At 31.5% G+C, this 17,116-nt stretch overlaps 1 protein-coding gene across 2 annotated transcripts; it reads left to right on the top strand.

Annotated features, from left to right (window-relative positions):
• Positions 1 to 8,938: 8,938 nt before the first annotated feature.
• LOC108454126 (transcription termination factor MTERF4, chloroplastic) lies at positions 8,939 to 11,193 on the top strand. 2 transcript variants are annotated; one of them, XM_053025052.1, is made up of 2 exons: positions 8,939 to 9,294; positions 9,756 to 11,193. In XM_053025052.1, exon 2 carries the CDS (start codon positions 9,798 to 9,800, stop codon positions 10,914 to 10,916), a length of 1,119 nt encoding a protein of 372 aa, XP_052881012.1. In that variant the 5' UTR covers positions 8,939 to 9,294; positions 9,756 to 9,797; the 3' UTR covers positions 10,917 to 11,193. The 2 variants fall into 2 exon arrangements, with proteins under 2 accessions (XP_052881012.1, XP_052881013.1); XM_053025053.1 differs by having other exon boundaries at positions 8,940 to 9,294; positions 9,812 to 11,193.
• Positions 11,194 to 17,116: the final 5,923 nt, after the last annotated feature.

Below are 17,116 nucleotides of genomic sequence, written 5' to 3' on the forward strand. Positions count from 1 at the left end.
AATAAAACCGAGACAAAAATATGGCATCCAATTAGATCATGAATCATTATAACATATGCCTTTAACAATATTAGCCAATTTCAATGGCTTTATACAAAATAATCTGTCAAATACTGTAACTAATATTTTATACCTAGGCAATCATGACACGTAACAAAATAACTAAGCCTACTATACATGCCATAATTCAAAATGTTTAGTTCTAATACCAAAAGTACTGATAGCGCGGGTAGATCTTCAACTATCTCTAACTCTTGTGCTTGCTAGATGACACTATAAGAAATAAAAGAGAAAAGAAAGTAAGCTTATAACTTAGTAAGTAAGTATATAAATAATAATTAAGGAATCTTATATGTTTACAAAATAACTCAAGTATATCTATTTTTAATTTCACTATTTACTCCAATTTAGTCAAGCTGTCTCTCCTGCGTCATGTTCACTGAATAAATCATAACTCGAGTTACGAAATTGAAAATTCAAAACCGTAAACTTTTCCTGAAACTATACTCATATTACTTCTTACTAAAATTTTTCTAGAATTTTTGGTCCAGCCAATTAGTACGGTTTATTAGTTAAAGTTTCCCCTGTTATACAACTCGGCTGATCTGACTTCTGTTCACTACGAATTGATTTTCTCCCAGTAAAAAAGTCACATAGCCATAAAATTTGTTTCCTTTAAATCTAGACTCAATAAAGAATCTAGGAATATAAACTATATTTCTTAATTATTTTTGTAAAATTTTTAATGATTTTTCAAAGTCATAATAGGGGATCACATAGTCATTCTGAATAAGTCTCACAAAAATATAAATATCTCAAAATATAGGATTCCTTTACTTGCTCTGTTTCTTTTTCATGAAAATAGACTCATTAAGATTTAATTCATATCTCAGTCAGCCCCTAATTAAATTCCTACTATTTTTGGTGATTTTTCAAATTCACGTTACTGCAACTGTCCAAAACAATTTTATTGCTAATTCACTCTTTCACACTTTCTTTGTATTAACCTCATTTTAACATGCATATCACAATTCATTTTCACCATATTTCATACATTACAAGTATAGGTCCATGATTACAATGTCACCATAAAATCATCCCATTGAACACTTCGGATCAATCCTCGATACTTGGTGGTTTCAACATATAGCTCCACCCATCATATTTCATATAGTTCAGCTCTCTTGTACACATGGTGAACACTTAGTACTACCCATGTGACCTAGCCAGTTTATCTCGTAGCTCTCTTGTCTACATGGTGTCCTTCACTTGGAACCACACATGCGACCTAGCTACATTTATCCTCTCCCGTAGCTCTCTTGTCTACATGGTATACATCCCGTATCACACATGTAACCTAGCTACCATATAGTACCTCGTAGCTCTCTTGTACACATGAAGTGCACTCAGCACCATACATCTGACCTAGCTACGTACCATCTTTATTATCCAATCTTTCCAAAGGTTCAACCAAGACTTTTCTCTCTATTACTTATTTCCATTCTTCCAATAGTCTATTATGATTCAAAATCAGCTAAAATATATAAAATATGCTGAAATATAAAAACGTAAATAAAGATAATGTATTATTTACATACAAAGTTACCTCGATGCAAAATATGGAAATTTTGTAATTTAGTCCAAAATCTTTTCCTTCCCCCGTTCGAGGTCGATTCCACGTCTTTCTTGATCTATAACAACACATTTAGCTCATTTAACACTTATACTATCTATTTCAATCCAAAAATCACATTATGGAAAGATTACGTTTTTGCCCCCTAACTTTTACAAAATTATGATTTTTCCCCTAGGCTCGAAAATTTAATTTCAGCCCTTATTATTATGTTTTATGACAGGCTGATCATTTTTCCCTTCTATGGAAACATCAAATTCTCACTCTAACACATAGTTAAGAACAATAGGTATTTTTACCGATTATGCCGTTTTGCTCGTTTTCGCTAAAAATCGCTTAAAAAAGATCGTTCTCCTAACTTCAAACATTCATATTCTACTATCAAACATCAAAATACATGCATATAATTCATGAGTAAATTTTTAAACATAAACCCTAACTCAAAATAATGGTAGAAATAGGTAAACCGAGCTACGATGATTTCAAAAATGTAAAGAACATTAAAAACGGTGCTTGAATGCACTTACTATTGAGCTTGAAAGCTTGGAAAAAACCCTAGCTATGGTGGACATACAAGGTTCGGCCAAGGAAGAAGATGGATGGACAAAATTTTGGCTTATTTTTCCCATTTTATTTCTTTTAATTACTAAATGACAAAAATACCCTTAAGGCATTTCTTTAAAATTTTGTTCTATTCATGCCCATTTTTGTCTATATAAGTATAATGGTCTAATTGCCATTTAAGGACCTCTACTTAAAACCCCCCATTTCAATCAAGTACTTTATGAACTAGAATACACATTTTTCACCTATTTCAATTTAGTCCTAAACATCAAATTAAACACCTAGTCATAAAATTTTCAACTTTGGATTCGTGGTTTCGAAACCACTGCTCTGTTTTGGCCCTAAATCGGGCTGTTACAATACATGCCACTACCCAAAGAGTTACAAAAACTACCAACTTGAATGGATAGTGTGAGCCGGTTGAATGATCCTTCCAAAGTGTCAACGATGGTTATCAACAAAACAATCAACAAAAACTAATAAGCTAAGCTTAGTAAGAACGTAGTATAACACTTAATCTAAATACCATTAAGTACAACTCATATAATATTTGATCTAGGCTTACTGGATTATAACCAGGGCACGAAAGTGCAATCATAGGTTCCAAAATACAAATAGGGGCACGTAAGTGTGTTCAGGGGTACCAAAGTACAAATAGGGGTGCACATATGTGCAATCAAGGGTATTGAAGTACAAACAGGGGTACCGAAGTACAAACAAGGGCATGTATGTGCAATCATTCAATAATTATCTATAAATATTTAATTAAAGAACTATATTATAAGTATGCAAATTAGAAACTTACTTACATATTGAAACACTATGAACTTACCTACTATTCGATTTCGACCAACATGCAAGGACTAATCTGCTATTTTCCCTTTTCCTCGGTTATTATCTTTTTTATCCAAGTTTTTATCTATATGATAATTACATGCAATAAATAAATATCATACATATTTCACATTTCATTCATTATACGTAACCCTTAACTTCTCATTAATTACACATTTTCTCTAAACTTTTACAATTTTTGCAATTTAGTCATCTAACTCAAAAACCATCAAATTGACTATTTTCTTACAATCAAGTTACAGGAGAATATTATAGGCCCTTTAACAATACCTATTGTACATCAAATTCACTATCAAACCTTGATATTTTGACATTTTAACAATTTAATCCTTAAATCAAAATCTAACAAAAATAACTTCACAATTCAACCAAATACTACAATCAAAGCTTTAAACACATGGTTATCATAAAAAAAAATTCAAGATTCATCAATGGTAACTTCTAGAACTTTTAATAGATTCAAAAATGAAGGTACGGACTAGATGGACCTAGTTGCAACGATCTGAAAAACATAAAAATCATTAAAAACGGGCTTGAATACACTTACATGCAATGAAATGGGCTTGGCCAAATACCCTAGCTTCTTTCCATGGTGATTTTCGATGGAGATAGGACGAAATGATGAAGATGAACATGATTTCTTAGGTTATTTTAGTTTTATTTACTAAATAACCTTTTTGCCCTTTAAAAATTTATCAAAATTTCAATAATACCAAATCCATGCACATCCACTATACATATATTGAATAATTACCATTCAAGTCCATTAACTTTCACTTATAAGGCCATTTGACTCTCTTAACTATTAGAACTCAACTTTTTCACTTTTTATAATTTAGTCCTTTTTTACTTAATTAAGCATTTAAACATTAAAACTTCTTAACTAAATTTTAGTAAGACCTTAATAAAATCTCATAGACACTAAATAAAAATAAAATAATAATTTACTCATTGAAATTGTGGTCTTGAAAATTGGCTGTTACAATAAAATTGCGAATAGAATAGTTAAGACAATCTGTGACAGAAGAATTAGGTTAAGATTGATAGATGACCCATTCGGATGTATTACACTTAATGTTTTAGCTTTTGATTTGTATTTCTTTCACCAAAAATATATATAATTATAGGAATATATATATATATATATATCAAAATATAAATATAAAAATATTTTAAAATTAAATATTTTGAAAGGATAATTTAATTAAAATATAAATATATTTTTAAAGTTATAGAAATTAAATAGAAAATGAAAAATAAATAAATTATTTAAAAATAATAGAAACGGGAATGCACCACTTGTTGCAATATTGATTTGTGCACCTTGTTCTATTAGATATATATATATATATATATATTCTATTAGAGATATATATATATTAAAATTTTAAAATTTATCTAATCCTATCAAAATTTACTTAATATTTACTTAAAATTGTGAAAATTTTAATTTACATATATATGACTAGATATATTTTTTAGAATTTTAGGAAATTTTTAATTTTTAGAATTTTATGAATTTTCAAAAAAAAAGTATAGTTATAGTTTTAAATTTTTTATAATTTCGTGATAAATTATGTATTTTCACATTTTTTATGATTTTTTCGATTGTTTTGACTTTTTAAAAAAATCTAAAATCAAATTAGTTATTTTAATGTGTCACATCATCATTTTGAGTTAACAGATGAATGACCATTACAAAGCAGTAACAGTAATAATCATTTTATAACTTTTCATTGTTGAACAAGAACAAAAACTTATTAATAATTGAGTGATTGACAGTATATTTGAGGAGTAGTGACTTAACGACTCATGTTGACGTCCATTAGTAAGTTGATAGAAGGGAGACTTGAATGGTCAATTTTAAATAGTTGAATGATCAAATTGTAACATTTCATAATTGAGTGACCAAAGTGTAAAATTTACTAATAATTGAGTAACCATGATTGCAGTTCACCTTTTTTTTTTTAATCTTCTATAACACTCTTAATTTAATTAAACTTCTAATTTAGCTAAAAAAATTTAATTATAGTTAAAATAAATTTCTTGTCAATTAAGAAACATAAAAACTTTTAAAGAAGTTAAAACATTTAAAAATATTATAAATGTAACAGCCCGATTTTGGAGCTAGTCAGAGCAGTGGTTTCGGGACCACGAATCCGACGTAAAAAAATTTATTTTTATTATATTTTTATGGTCTACAGTTTTACAAAATGATTTCGTGAAAATTGCGTTTAAAAATTTTGACGTTTGGACACTCAATTTGGTCAAAAAGACTAAATTGTAAAAAGTGCAAAAGTTGAGTTCTACATGCTAGAGGTGTCTAATTGTTATGGAATTTTATATTGGAGGTCCTTATATGGTAATTAGACCATTTGTTAAGTTGTTGGACAAAAATGGACATGGTTAGGTATGTTTCTAAAGTTTTCATTAAGGGCATTTTAGTAATTTGGTAATTAAATGAATTAAAAAGCCAAATTAAAAGCCAAAATTTGTCCATCTTCTACCCCATGGCCAAATTTCACAAGGAGAAACCATGGCTAGGTTTTTCAAGCAACCAAGCTCGATTGTAAGTCCGTTCTAGCCCCTTTTTAGTTATTTTTACGTTTTTAAAATCCTTGTAACATGATCTATCTATTTCTACCACTAATTTAAGAAATAATCAAGGTCTAAAATTTTACCCATGATGTATATTTGTGTATTTTGATATCTAATGGTAGAAAATGTATGTTTGGTGTATGATAAACGACTTTTACTAAGTGATTTTCGGTGAAAATGCCTAAAAAGGACTTATTTGTAAAAAAAGTTAAAAAATGGGTGTTAAAATGTGAATAAAATAAAATTTTGGGCTGCTATAAGCATGTATAAGGTTCGGGCTTGGGTATTGAAGAATTTGAGTACATTTCATTTTACGAGCCTAGGGACTAAAAGGTAAAAATGTGAATCTTTAGGGGCAAAAATGTAATTTTTTCCATAATGAGAATTTGGGCTGATTTGAATAATATAATGATTAAATAAGTTTAATGTGATATTATAGATCAAGAAAAATGAGGTTCGGAGTTAGAACGAGGGAAAAATGAGTATTTGACGGTTAGGTCCTTTTCGCCATTTTTATGCCAAGGTAAGTTTGTTTGTAAATAATGCAATGTTATATTATGTATTTAATGCTTAATATTGCATAAACTGTATGATTCTTTCTATGGAAATATTCAACGAAGTTTTGACAATGAGAAAAATCCCAGTTGAACCTTAGGAATAGTTTAGGATAAAAGTGACAAGTCACTAGGAAACCATAAGTTATGTGATTTATGTGAATTCGGGTGCTGGTCATGTACGTCCTATCGGTGGTTGGGTAGTCCGGCATGTGTTGCGGATACTTGAAAGCTTGTGTGAGCAGCCCGTATAGCTACGTCTTGACTAATAGCTTGTGTGAGCAAGCCCGTGATTAGCTCATGTGTGAGTCCAATTCTTTATAAGATATGAGGTAGCATTGACTACATATGTGGCACTTATGTGCAAGACTTTCCGTGTATCCGATAGTATTCCAAGTGTTCAACGGGTAACCCGAAGAGTATGTCAAAGATGACAAAGTATGTGACTATGTTGCGAAATGGGTACAAGTATGTACATAAAGTTTATAAGCATTGACTTCATGATATTGCGAGTTCATGGTTTCTATGAGAACGTTTTTGTGAAAGCCTTGTGATTATTGATCTATACTTGTGTTGTACGAAATACATAATAAATTCGGTTGGCGATTGTGTGATTGGCTATCGGGCCAAAATTGAGTTATAGCATAATATGTTTGATTCCCACAAATTGTGATGTATTGGATAAGAGAAAAAGGAAAGGTTGGCATAATTTCCTATTAAAATGATTGTGGGAAAATATGAGCTCTAAACAAATGAAAGATGTTAAAATATATGTTTGATATGTGAATACTCATAATTTATGTGTATGTTTATTATGAGGTTGAAATGATTGGTTGATTTTGGTAATATGTGTAATGGAAAGATTATGGTTGTTAGGCTAAGGTCAAAATATATTAAATTATGCTTGCAAATTGATAGAGCAAACAATGTGATTGAATAAATTATAACTGTGAGATTTATAGCAATTTATATTACCTTATGTTTATATTGTTAAACTTGGTAATTGATTGGTAAGAGTTGCTTATTATTTTCATATGGACTTACTAAGCTATATAACTTACCCCCTCCTTTCCTATGTTTTTGAGTGCCGTGAAGCTACCTCGAGTTGGAGGTCGCCGAAGATTCTATCACACTATCAAGCTATTATTTTGGGTATTGATGAATCCAAGTATTTTGAATTTATGACAAGTATAGGGACTTAGCTATTTGGTTATATGTGTCATATGATTTTAGCCAATTTAATGGCTAGTAATCGTCAAAGGCTTGTTTTGCCATTTGGCCAAGTAAGTTGGCTTATATTGGCTAACGTGGTTGTAAGCCTAAGTATATTCATATATGTGTCAAAGTCTGTGGTGATATGATCATGGTATGCTTGGTGAATGTGATATGTTTGGAAATGTAATTTATGGCATGATTGTCTAATGCTTGGAATTGTGATCTATTGATGAGATGAGGAATATGAGTATATTCGTATTAATGTCCTTTGTGAATATGGAAAGGTTGGTGTTTTAAGCATGTTTAATAATGGTATGAGAATGACATGTTATTGTCTTGGTTGTGATTGTTTGGTTGCTTTTACATGCTTAAATTTGTGCCATGTAATGTGGTGTATATGTGTGCAAGTGAGGGTGGCAAAATGGCTTGGTAAATAGCCTTGTTTTTGTCCACACGGGTAGACACACGGGCGTGTGTCTATGTCGTGTGTGTCACACGGTCAGCCCCATGGGCGTGTGATCCTACTATGTGTCCCCTACACCTAAATTGTTGCAAAACAGAATGCTCAGAATTGAGCACATTGGCAGAGACACGGGCATGTGTCTTAGCCATGTGAAGGACACGGCCTTAGGACACGGGTGTGTGCCTTGGTCGTGTGACTTCAATTTGCCTTTGGGTGACAAATAGAGAGTTATACGGGTTAGGGACATGGGCGTGTGTGACCACACGACCTGCCCACACGGGCGTGTCCCAAGTCACACGGGCGTGTGACCCCTGTCTTAGCAAAAATTTTCTAAGTGTTGTAAAAATTTCTAAAGTTCTCGGTTTAGTCACGAATCACTTCCAAAGCATGTTTTAGGCCTCGTAGGCTCGTTTTTTGGGACGATGTGATTGATTGTTAAAAAGTTTTAATTTGGTGCCAAATTTACAACTTGGAATGTATGTTTGCTTGTGTTTACGTCCGATAATGCCTCGTACCCTGTTCTGGTGTCGAATACGGGTAAGGGGTGTTTCAATAAAATATAAAATAAATAAATTATAAAATTTAATAAATACAATATTAAGCTTATATATAATAAGAAAAATAAGCCTCAAAATTGAACCCAATATAATTTAAACACAAATCAAAGTCCATAATTTGTAATTTTCGTAATATCTATGTTCAGAATTTTCTGCTTGCGCAATATTCACTAAAACAATCATAGCATGAGCTCTCAAACTTGAAATAAGACGACTCAAAGTGTGATTCGAAGTTAAGAGATAAATTATTCATCAGTCAACAGACATCTTGACTCAAAAATGCTTGGATCCCATTAAAATATACATTTCAAATTAACTGATTTTTCAAACTTAAAACATTTTCCAATCCTTGCTCTAATGGTAGATTTGGTAAACCTAATGTATCATCACAAGTCGATTTTTTAGATTTAAAAATTAACAAAATTGATTAAATTTAATAAATTTCTCACATATTAATACAAATTTTGTTGAAAAAATAAAGGGCGAAGTGAAATGTTTTGAACCGTGAGAACGGAAACAATTGGTAGGAGGACTGAGAAATCGTGTTCTGCGAAGTAGAGAAATTAAAAATATTGAAATAAAATCGAGGTACTAGATCCTCTAAAAACGCATAGTATAGGGATGATTTAAAAATTACACCTAAAATTAAAGGGTTAGGCTTTGGCTTTTCATTAGAACCACTACGATGTCGTCTAGAACTGAGACTGAGTACTGAACGATCCAACGCAGAGAGGAGGAAGAAGATCAAAGAATCAAACAGCTGAGTTATCAAAGAAGCAAACGCATTTTTTCAGAAAGAGAACCTTGGGTGTTTTCTTCCGCTTGAGTTATCTCCATTTGTCCCTGCAATTTGAGGTAAGCCAAAGCCAGCCTCTTTGCTTCTCTTCTTTACGAGTATTAATACTTTTTATTAAATTAGAAATCGGTCGTTCCTTTTTTCCCCGAAAAGTCTGATCTTTGGAATGAACTCATCAGCCGTTCTCAGAAGGCAAAAACTCTTAAAGCTCATAAAAAATCTACATATCTTTCATCCCTGGTGCCCAAAACACAAAACCCTCCAAAACCCATGCGCTCAAATACAAAAACCTTCAAGGGTTTTTGGGGTTTCCCAATATTCAACTCAATCCACCAAGTTCCCCGAGTACCAGATGCCCTCTGTCACTTGGGGTGTTGTTCAAGGCAAAAAAGAGAAGCTAGTGAACCGTGTCAAAATCTGTGATTATCTTAAGACCTTAGGAATTATCCCTGATGAATTAGAGAATCTAGAATTACCCTCTACTGTAAAAGTGATGTCTGAGCGTGTCCAGTTTTTACAGAAACTTGGATTAACTATTGATGATATCAACGAATACCCTTTAATGCTTGGCTGCAGTGTGCGTAAAAACATGATACCTGTATTAGGTTACTTGGAAAAAGTCGGGATTCCAAAGTCAAAACTAGGGGAGTTTGTTAAGAACTATCCGCAGGTTTTGCACACAAGTGTGGTTGTTGAGCTTGCTCCTGTTATTAAGTTTCTTAGGGGGCTTGATGTTGAGAAGCAAGATATTGGATATGTTCTACAGAAGTATCCAGAACTGTTGGGGTTTAAACTTGAAGGTACTATGAGTACTTCGGTTGCTTACTTGGTGAGCATAGGAGTTAGTCCTAGAGATATTGGTCCTATGGTGACACAATATCCATATTTTCTAGGTATGAGAGTTGGGACTGTTATTAAGCCGCTTGTTGATTACTTGTTTTCCTTGGGATTGCCAAAGAAGATTTTGGCTAGAATGTTGGAGAAACGGGCATATATACTTGGTTATGATCTTGAAGAAACTGTTAAGCTGAATGTTGATTGCTTGATTAGTTTTGGAATTCGGAGGGAAGCAATTGCTTCAGTTATTGCACAGTATCCACAAATTCTTGGGTTACCTCTGAAAGCTAAGTTGTCTTCACAGCAGTATTTCTTCAATCTGAAGCTCAAGATTGACCCAGATGGGTTTGCTTGTATTATAGAGAAGATGCCACAGATTGCAAGCCTAAATCAACATGTTATTATGAAGCCTATAGAGTTTCTTTTGGGGCGGGGACTGCCATTAGAGGATGTGGCAATTATGGTTATGAAATGTCCCCAATTGGTTGCACTACGAGTTGAGCTCATGAAGAAAAGCTATTATTACTTCAAAAGTGAGATGGGGAGGCCGGTCAAAGAGCTTGTGGAGTTTCCAGAATACTTTACTTATAGCTTGGAATGTAGAATCAAACCCAGGTACACCAAGTTACAAAGCAAGGGGATTAGGTGCTCACTGAACTGGTTTCTGAACTGTAGTGACCAGAGATTTGAAGAGAGATTGCAGGGTGATTATATTGAATCAGAAAGCTTAGGACCTTCATTCTGTATGGGTGGGAAATTGGAGCTACCGGGAAGTGACGTTGTATCAGATGAGGAAGCTGAGAGCGATGATGAAGTACTTTACAGACGCACAGTTTCTCTGTAGTAAAGTTTTTAATTACATTAATGAATTAACTTTGTTTTGAACTGCAATTTCTCTAGCCCATCTTTCTTATATTTAGGCCTCTACTTATGTTCTCAGTTTTTGTTATATTTGGATTTTCTCCCTATATTCATTGTTACAACTACAGTGCTTGCTCATGCACATCCAGACTTGCCTGCACTTGCATGGACGGTCATATAGTGCATATTCAAAATTGCATCTGGGAGCTGTCTTTTTTGCTGTTAATTACCCGGTTTGTTTATAGTATTGGGTTTTATAAGTTTCTCCTTAGAATTAAAGCTTTGATCAATTAAATCAGAAATCAGCGAGGAGTATTTGTGGACACCTAGGTGAGCTTCCTTGAATTCTTGAGGACTTTTCTATAGCAAACTTACATTTTAGTGAAATCTTTTTATGCTTCTTTTACTTTGCCATATGTTTCAACTTCAATTCTTGAATATTTTACTGGTTTTAAGCCTTTTAGTTGTCAGAGTGAAGAAGGTTTCTTATAATGATTGTGGTATCAATTTTTGGAATGAGGCTGCTTGTGAGTGCACAATGCTCAAAATTTGAAGTGGCTTATTAAATTGATAACTCATCGTATAGGATATCCTGCAAATTTATATGCACTTATTATTGATGCGCAACTACGACATCTTTTTTTCTTTCAAAAAGAAACTAGTGTATGAAGAAAGCTAGCCGAGTAATATGTTCAACATCTTCATTACCCGGACTCGGCAATTTGGGTGCAGTACCTACGTAGACATGATCCGGCATGAATCCAACATGTGATACGGGTCAGATCTGGCAAAAGCCAGCTGTCACTGCGGTGGGTGAGAACTGAGATGAGAAGAGAAGAAAAGAAATTGATTTGAAGAGACGAGTGAGAGGAGGGACGATGGTAGGAGGAAGATGATGATAGAAGAAAGAGAAAAGACTTCAAAAAAATGAAAAAAAAAAATAGGGTGTAATTAGAGGTCATTGAAATTTTATTATTATTACTATATCCATTTTCTAAAATTTGTTACATACAATTTTCACCTCATCTAGGGTGATAAAATCAGTATAGGTTTAAGTATCTTAAAGGTCCTTTCTAACTTTGCGGTTAGAAATATTTTTACTGTTATAAAAGGTAAATTAACATTTTAATGCTTAATATTTATAGTTTTCTTGTTAATTATAAAATTAAAAGCTTTACCATATTTTCAATAAAAATTATAAAAATTGTGAAAAATAAAAGTATTTTGGCAATTAACATATTTAAAGAAATATTTTATAATGATAAAATATATATTGATGTATTTATGGAAATATCTATACAAATTGTGTTAAATATCGCAATTACCAATAATGATTTTGCAATATTAAACGTTTAGGTTTTCCTTAACTTGCACTCATTTCTTTCGTCCTATCAATTACATTTAAATTGTCTTAAATGAGTTATATTAAATTTTATGGAAAGTATTTTACTATAATTGTGGTGCAATATTATTTTTTAATAATTGAAAATTGATAAAGTAATTTTCCTAAATTGCGCTAAATTGATTGCGATGCAATATTTGATAAATTAAACGTAATTTATGAAATTTTGTTTATATAACGATTTTACTAGTAATAAATAAACATATGTAACGTGTTTTGGGAAAATATATTGGAAATACTTAATAATTAAGTATATACATGGCATTAATTGGTAGTACCAAATGTGCCATATTGATTGAATCAACCTTAAATGATTTTACATCATTCCATAATTTTTATATATTTAATAATTTAATAATCTAGCTCTTTGATTTCTCAAAATATTTTGTATTTATCACTCATGTAAATTTTAAAATTAAATTGATATCCCTATCGCATTGATTTGAAATATTGTATATATTAATATATATTTAACAATTGAATTTTTTACATAAAATAATAGTTAATTTTTTTGAAATTTAAGCCAAACTTTGCATATGTAATCTATATAATTGGAGCATGATATATATACGAGGAAGGAGAGTCTACGAGAAAAAAAACCTAAAAAGTAAAAAGAAATTACGTGTATTTTAAATATCTTTATTAATAGTTTTTGTTTGGTATAAATCAATTCCAAATTATTATTAAAATGTTATTACATCATTTTTCATATATAAATAAATTTAAATATTATATATTATTTTAAATATCATAAAAGATTGTGATAACCAAAATTAATAATTATTAAAAAATAGTTGTTATTTCTTTTAAATCCACATAAAATCATTAACAAAACAAATTTGGTCCCTTTTTCATTAAAAATTGGTATTATAATAAAATCCATAATAAAATCTAGGTACTCTTGCCCAAAATTTGGATAGTGTCCCCGTATTTGATGTTTTGGGACTTGACAAGTCCGACACTCATGTCCTAAGTCTAGGTAACATAGGTAAACATGTCATTACAAATTTTCCACAATATAATTGCATTTTATTCTACAGCATGTTTCTAGTGAAAAGGATAACTCTAATTTGACAGTTGGGGATACAAGAGCCTTATTTATGACAATAAACATGGCCGCTAAAAAGTGGTTCAATGGAAAAGTAAGGATTGAAACTCAAGAAAATGAGATGAAATGGCTTAAGCTTAATTTGAATGATATTCATTTAGTTTTACACTAGTACATGTGGATTGAAATTCTTTTGAGTTCTAAATTTGATTGTAATTACCTAACTTCCCGATGTGCTAATCCAAGTTGGAGAAGTGAACCTAAAAAATCCTTGATTGAGCTACAAGAATTGCAAAAAGTCCTTGAAAATTGCGGTGATTTACTGTAGGAGATGTGCAAGTTTCACTTTAATTTTCATTGACTATTAATATGCAAGTTGTTAGGATCTAGTGCCCTATGTGTAGTTTATTCATCATTTTGTACTTGTAATTTTTCGAATGAATTGGTTTAAATAAAATTACATTACACATTAATATGATTTGTATTTGTCTTCAACAGTTTTTGCATGTAAAACAAAATGTAAGCAAATATTGACTTATTGATTATCTAATGTTTAACTAATATTAAGTTGTATTTGTGGTCGGATCATAATAGGAGAAGAAAACTTACATTAGTAGATAATCTAAATAGTCCGTAGTCTAATCCAAATTGAGCAAGTTCATTGAAAGGCTATTATGTCGTCTATCAAGTCTCATTGTGGAGATATCTTGTCTTCGGTATCGAAGCAAATGACTATCAAAAGATCGAAACATAGATGTGATTGTTTGGATTAACAATACATCGGACAAGACCTAAGTTGAATTTATCCTAAATCTATTTATGGAGTTATTCACTTGTGACATTCATGGTGTGGTATACCTTAATCTTAAGTGGATGATGGACTATGTATGCATGACTCTTGTACTTTAACGTATTAAAAGCCTGAGTTCAAATAGGTAAAGAACTAAAAATTAGTACGTTGGGTATCTGATTTCTGCATTTGTAGCACCATTCCATAATAGTGGAATATGATACCCTCTCATTGACACCATGATTGATGAAATAGGAACGTGCCACGAGTCAAATGTCATAAGAAAAATGATTTAATTATTATTTGTTAGTAATAGACTTTTTCCATGTCAGAAAATGCAATGGAAACCATGAGATAAAATAAGATCATATTGGGAGAACAAAGTTTATCCTAAGGAGATTAATCCTACAAGATCATTGTACGAGTATTTAATAAGTAACTTTCATAATGATATATAATAAGGGATAATTCAATCATGATATTATAGTAGAATGACTCCATGATTAAATAATATTGTAATTAATAGACGAACAACAAAAACTTAATTAAAAAATATTTGAGTCCTAATTAAATATGTCCAATTGGTCTCTCCACTAGCACAAGAAAACACAAAATGAATTGAATGTAGAACCAATGACTATGGAATGAATGGAAACGATAACTAAGAGAAATGAATCACATGTATCACTATCAACAGTAAATGCGTTTTTTTCACTAAGTACAAAAGATGACTTGGAAATTAATTTAAAAATTTTAAATTATTATTGAATTGATTTTAATTAAATAATTGAAGCTGAAGGTGAGAATTAAATTAATTAGTAATTAAACTAATTTTCTCATAGATTCTAATACGATAAAGTTGCCATGACTTTAATGAAATTAGAATTGGGTTCAAAAATAATTTACTTGAGAAAAATTAATTTAATTGATTAAAATTAATTAAATAAATAATATTTTGGAAAATAAAAAATAGTTATTAAGTTGGATAAATTATAAGGGTTTGATAAAAAATCCAGAAATCAAATATAATTGTACCTAATACACGAAAGACTCAATAGGCCTGTATATATGAGAGAGGCGGCAAACCTTAAATTCCCTAAGGTGTGCCACCACTCCTTGTGTAACACCCTAAATTTGGAAGATCCAAGAAAAAGGCGAATAATGGTGAAGGTTACCCGATTATGCGCGCTATTGTAGTATAGCTTGCCACTTTCTAGAATTTTAGCGAATTAAATCCTAGTGCATAATGTATCCCCACACGTAGAATCTAAGGTTTTATCTTGGGATGTTTCTTAGTAAAGAAATAGTGTGCCCATGAGAGTGTATGCCTATGAAGGGATACCCCTCAAAGTTTTGTGTAGTGAAAACTATTAAATATATGAGAAAACTATAGAAGACTTAATTATATTTAAGATCACGCCTTATGAGAGTCAACGCCAAAGGCATGTTACGCCTGATTTTCTCGAATATTGTGAAAATTGGGTTCTATAATGCGATTGATCGAGAGTCATCTGCATGGATTGATTGGTCAAATATCTACATCAGATTCTCTTTTATATTTCTTTCAGTTATTGCAGGGCATTTAAAGGACAATTTCTATATACATATAAAGGGTAACAAGGGAACATGGGAGGATGATCTTTTCTTCTTTCTGTTCTACCCTCTAGTTCTTCTTAAACCTATTTCTTCTTTGTTAACTTAGAAGTTGAGGTTTTTTGGTTAATCAGTGGATGTTTCAACCTCTTGGTAAGCTTGATAGCTCTACATGTTAAGATTTTAAAAGAGTAAGGGTTTTAAGAAACATATAAGCAGTAGGGTGTGAATAAGAGGCCCTGCATGAAGGTTGTATGTAATGGGAACATTAGTAAATTATTTGTAAATGAGATTTTAATGGAAGTTCTATGTTCTTTGAAGTAGTTGTTGTAGTTGGATCGGGAAGGACAATCAAATTTGGAACTTCGAGCTATAGTAAAGATGTGTTTCAAGTGAGTCTTTATCTTGACTCATGCATGTTCATTTACAATAGAGATTCATATGTTGATGTCATTTTGGGTAACTAGTGAGTGTAAGTGTATGAAAAGTACTGTATAGTTATTGCATGTTTACAAATGATAGATATGTGTTACTGTATGAATTAGATGATGCATGTTATGTAAGCTTGTGAAATCAGGTATGAGAGAATATAAGTTCGTTAGAAGTGTGAACAAATTTAGGTAAGTGCACTCTATGTTAAGTGAGTAACACAACCATTTGTGATGCCTCCGGTAGGGCAGGTACATTGCTAGCTGGATTGGTAGATCACCACATGCAAATATGTGTAAGACCATGTGGTAGCGATCCATGGCATCATATGACAATGAAAATATTCATGGTGTTGCCTTCGGTAGGGTAGGTACATTGCTAACTGGACTGACAGATCACGACATGTTGATATGTGTAAGACCACGTGGTAGAGACCCGTGGCATCATATGACAATGAAAATATTCATGGTGTTGCCTCCGATAAGGTAGGTACATTGTTAACTGGATTGGCAGATCACGACATGCAGATATGTGTAAGACCATGTGGCAGAGACCCATGACATCATATGATAATGAAAATATTCATATGAAAATATTATGTAACTCCCATGATAGTTAAAGGAGCATCTTTAATTAAGTCTTGCATTAAGTAACTTATTTTTTCATTTAGTTTGCATCTTAATTAAACCATTCATTTAAGCATCTTATGTAACAGCCCAATTTCGGTGAGATCGGAACAATAGTTTCGGGACCACAAATCTAAGCCAAAAAATAAAATTTATTTTATTTTTATTTTATGGTTCATAATATGATAGAAATGTCATGTGAAAATTTTGATAATAAAATTTTACTGATTCAGTGTTTAATTACGGGAAGGACCAAATCGCATAAAATGCAAAAGTTGAATTCTAGTAGCTAGAA

Source organism: Gossypium arboreum, chromosome 2, assembly GCF_025698485.1.
Source record: "Gossypium arboreum isolate Shixiya-1 chromosome 2, ASM2569848v2, whole genome shotgun sequence".
NCBI classification, from domain to species: Eukaryota; Viridiplantae; Streptophyta; class Magnoliopsida; order Malvales; family Malvaceae; genus Gossypium; species Gossypium arboreum.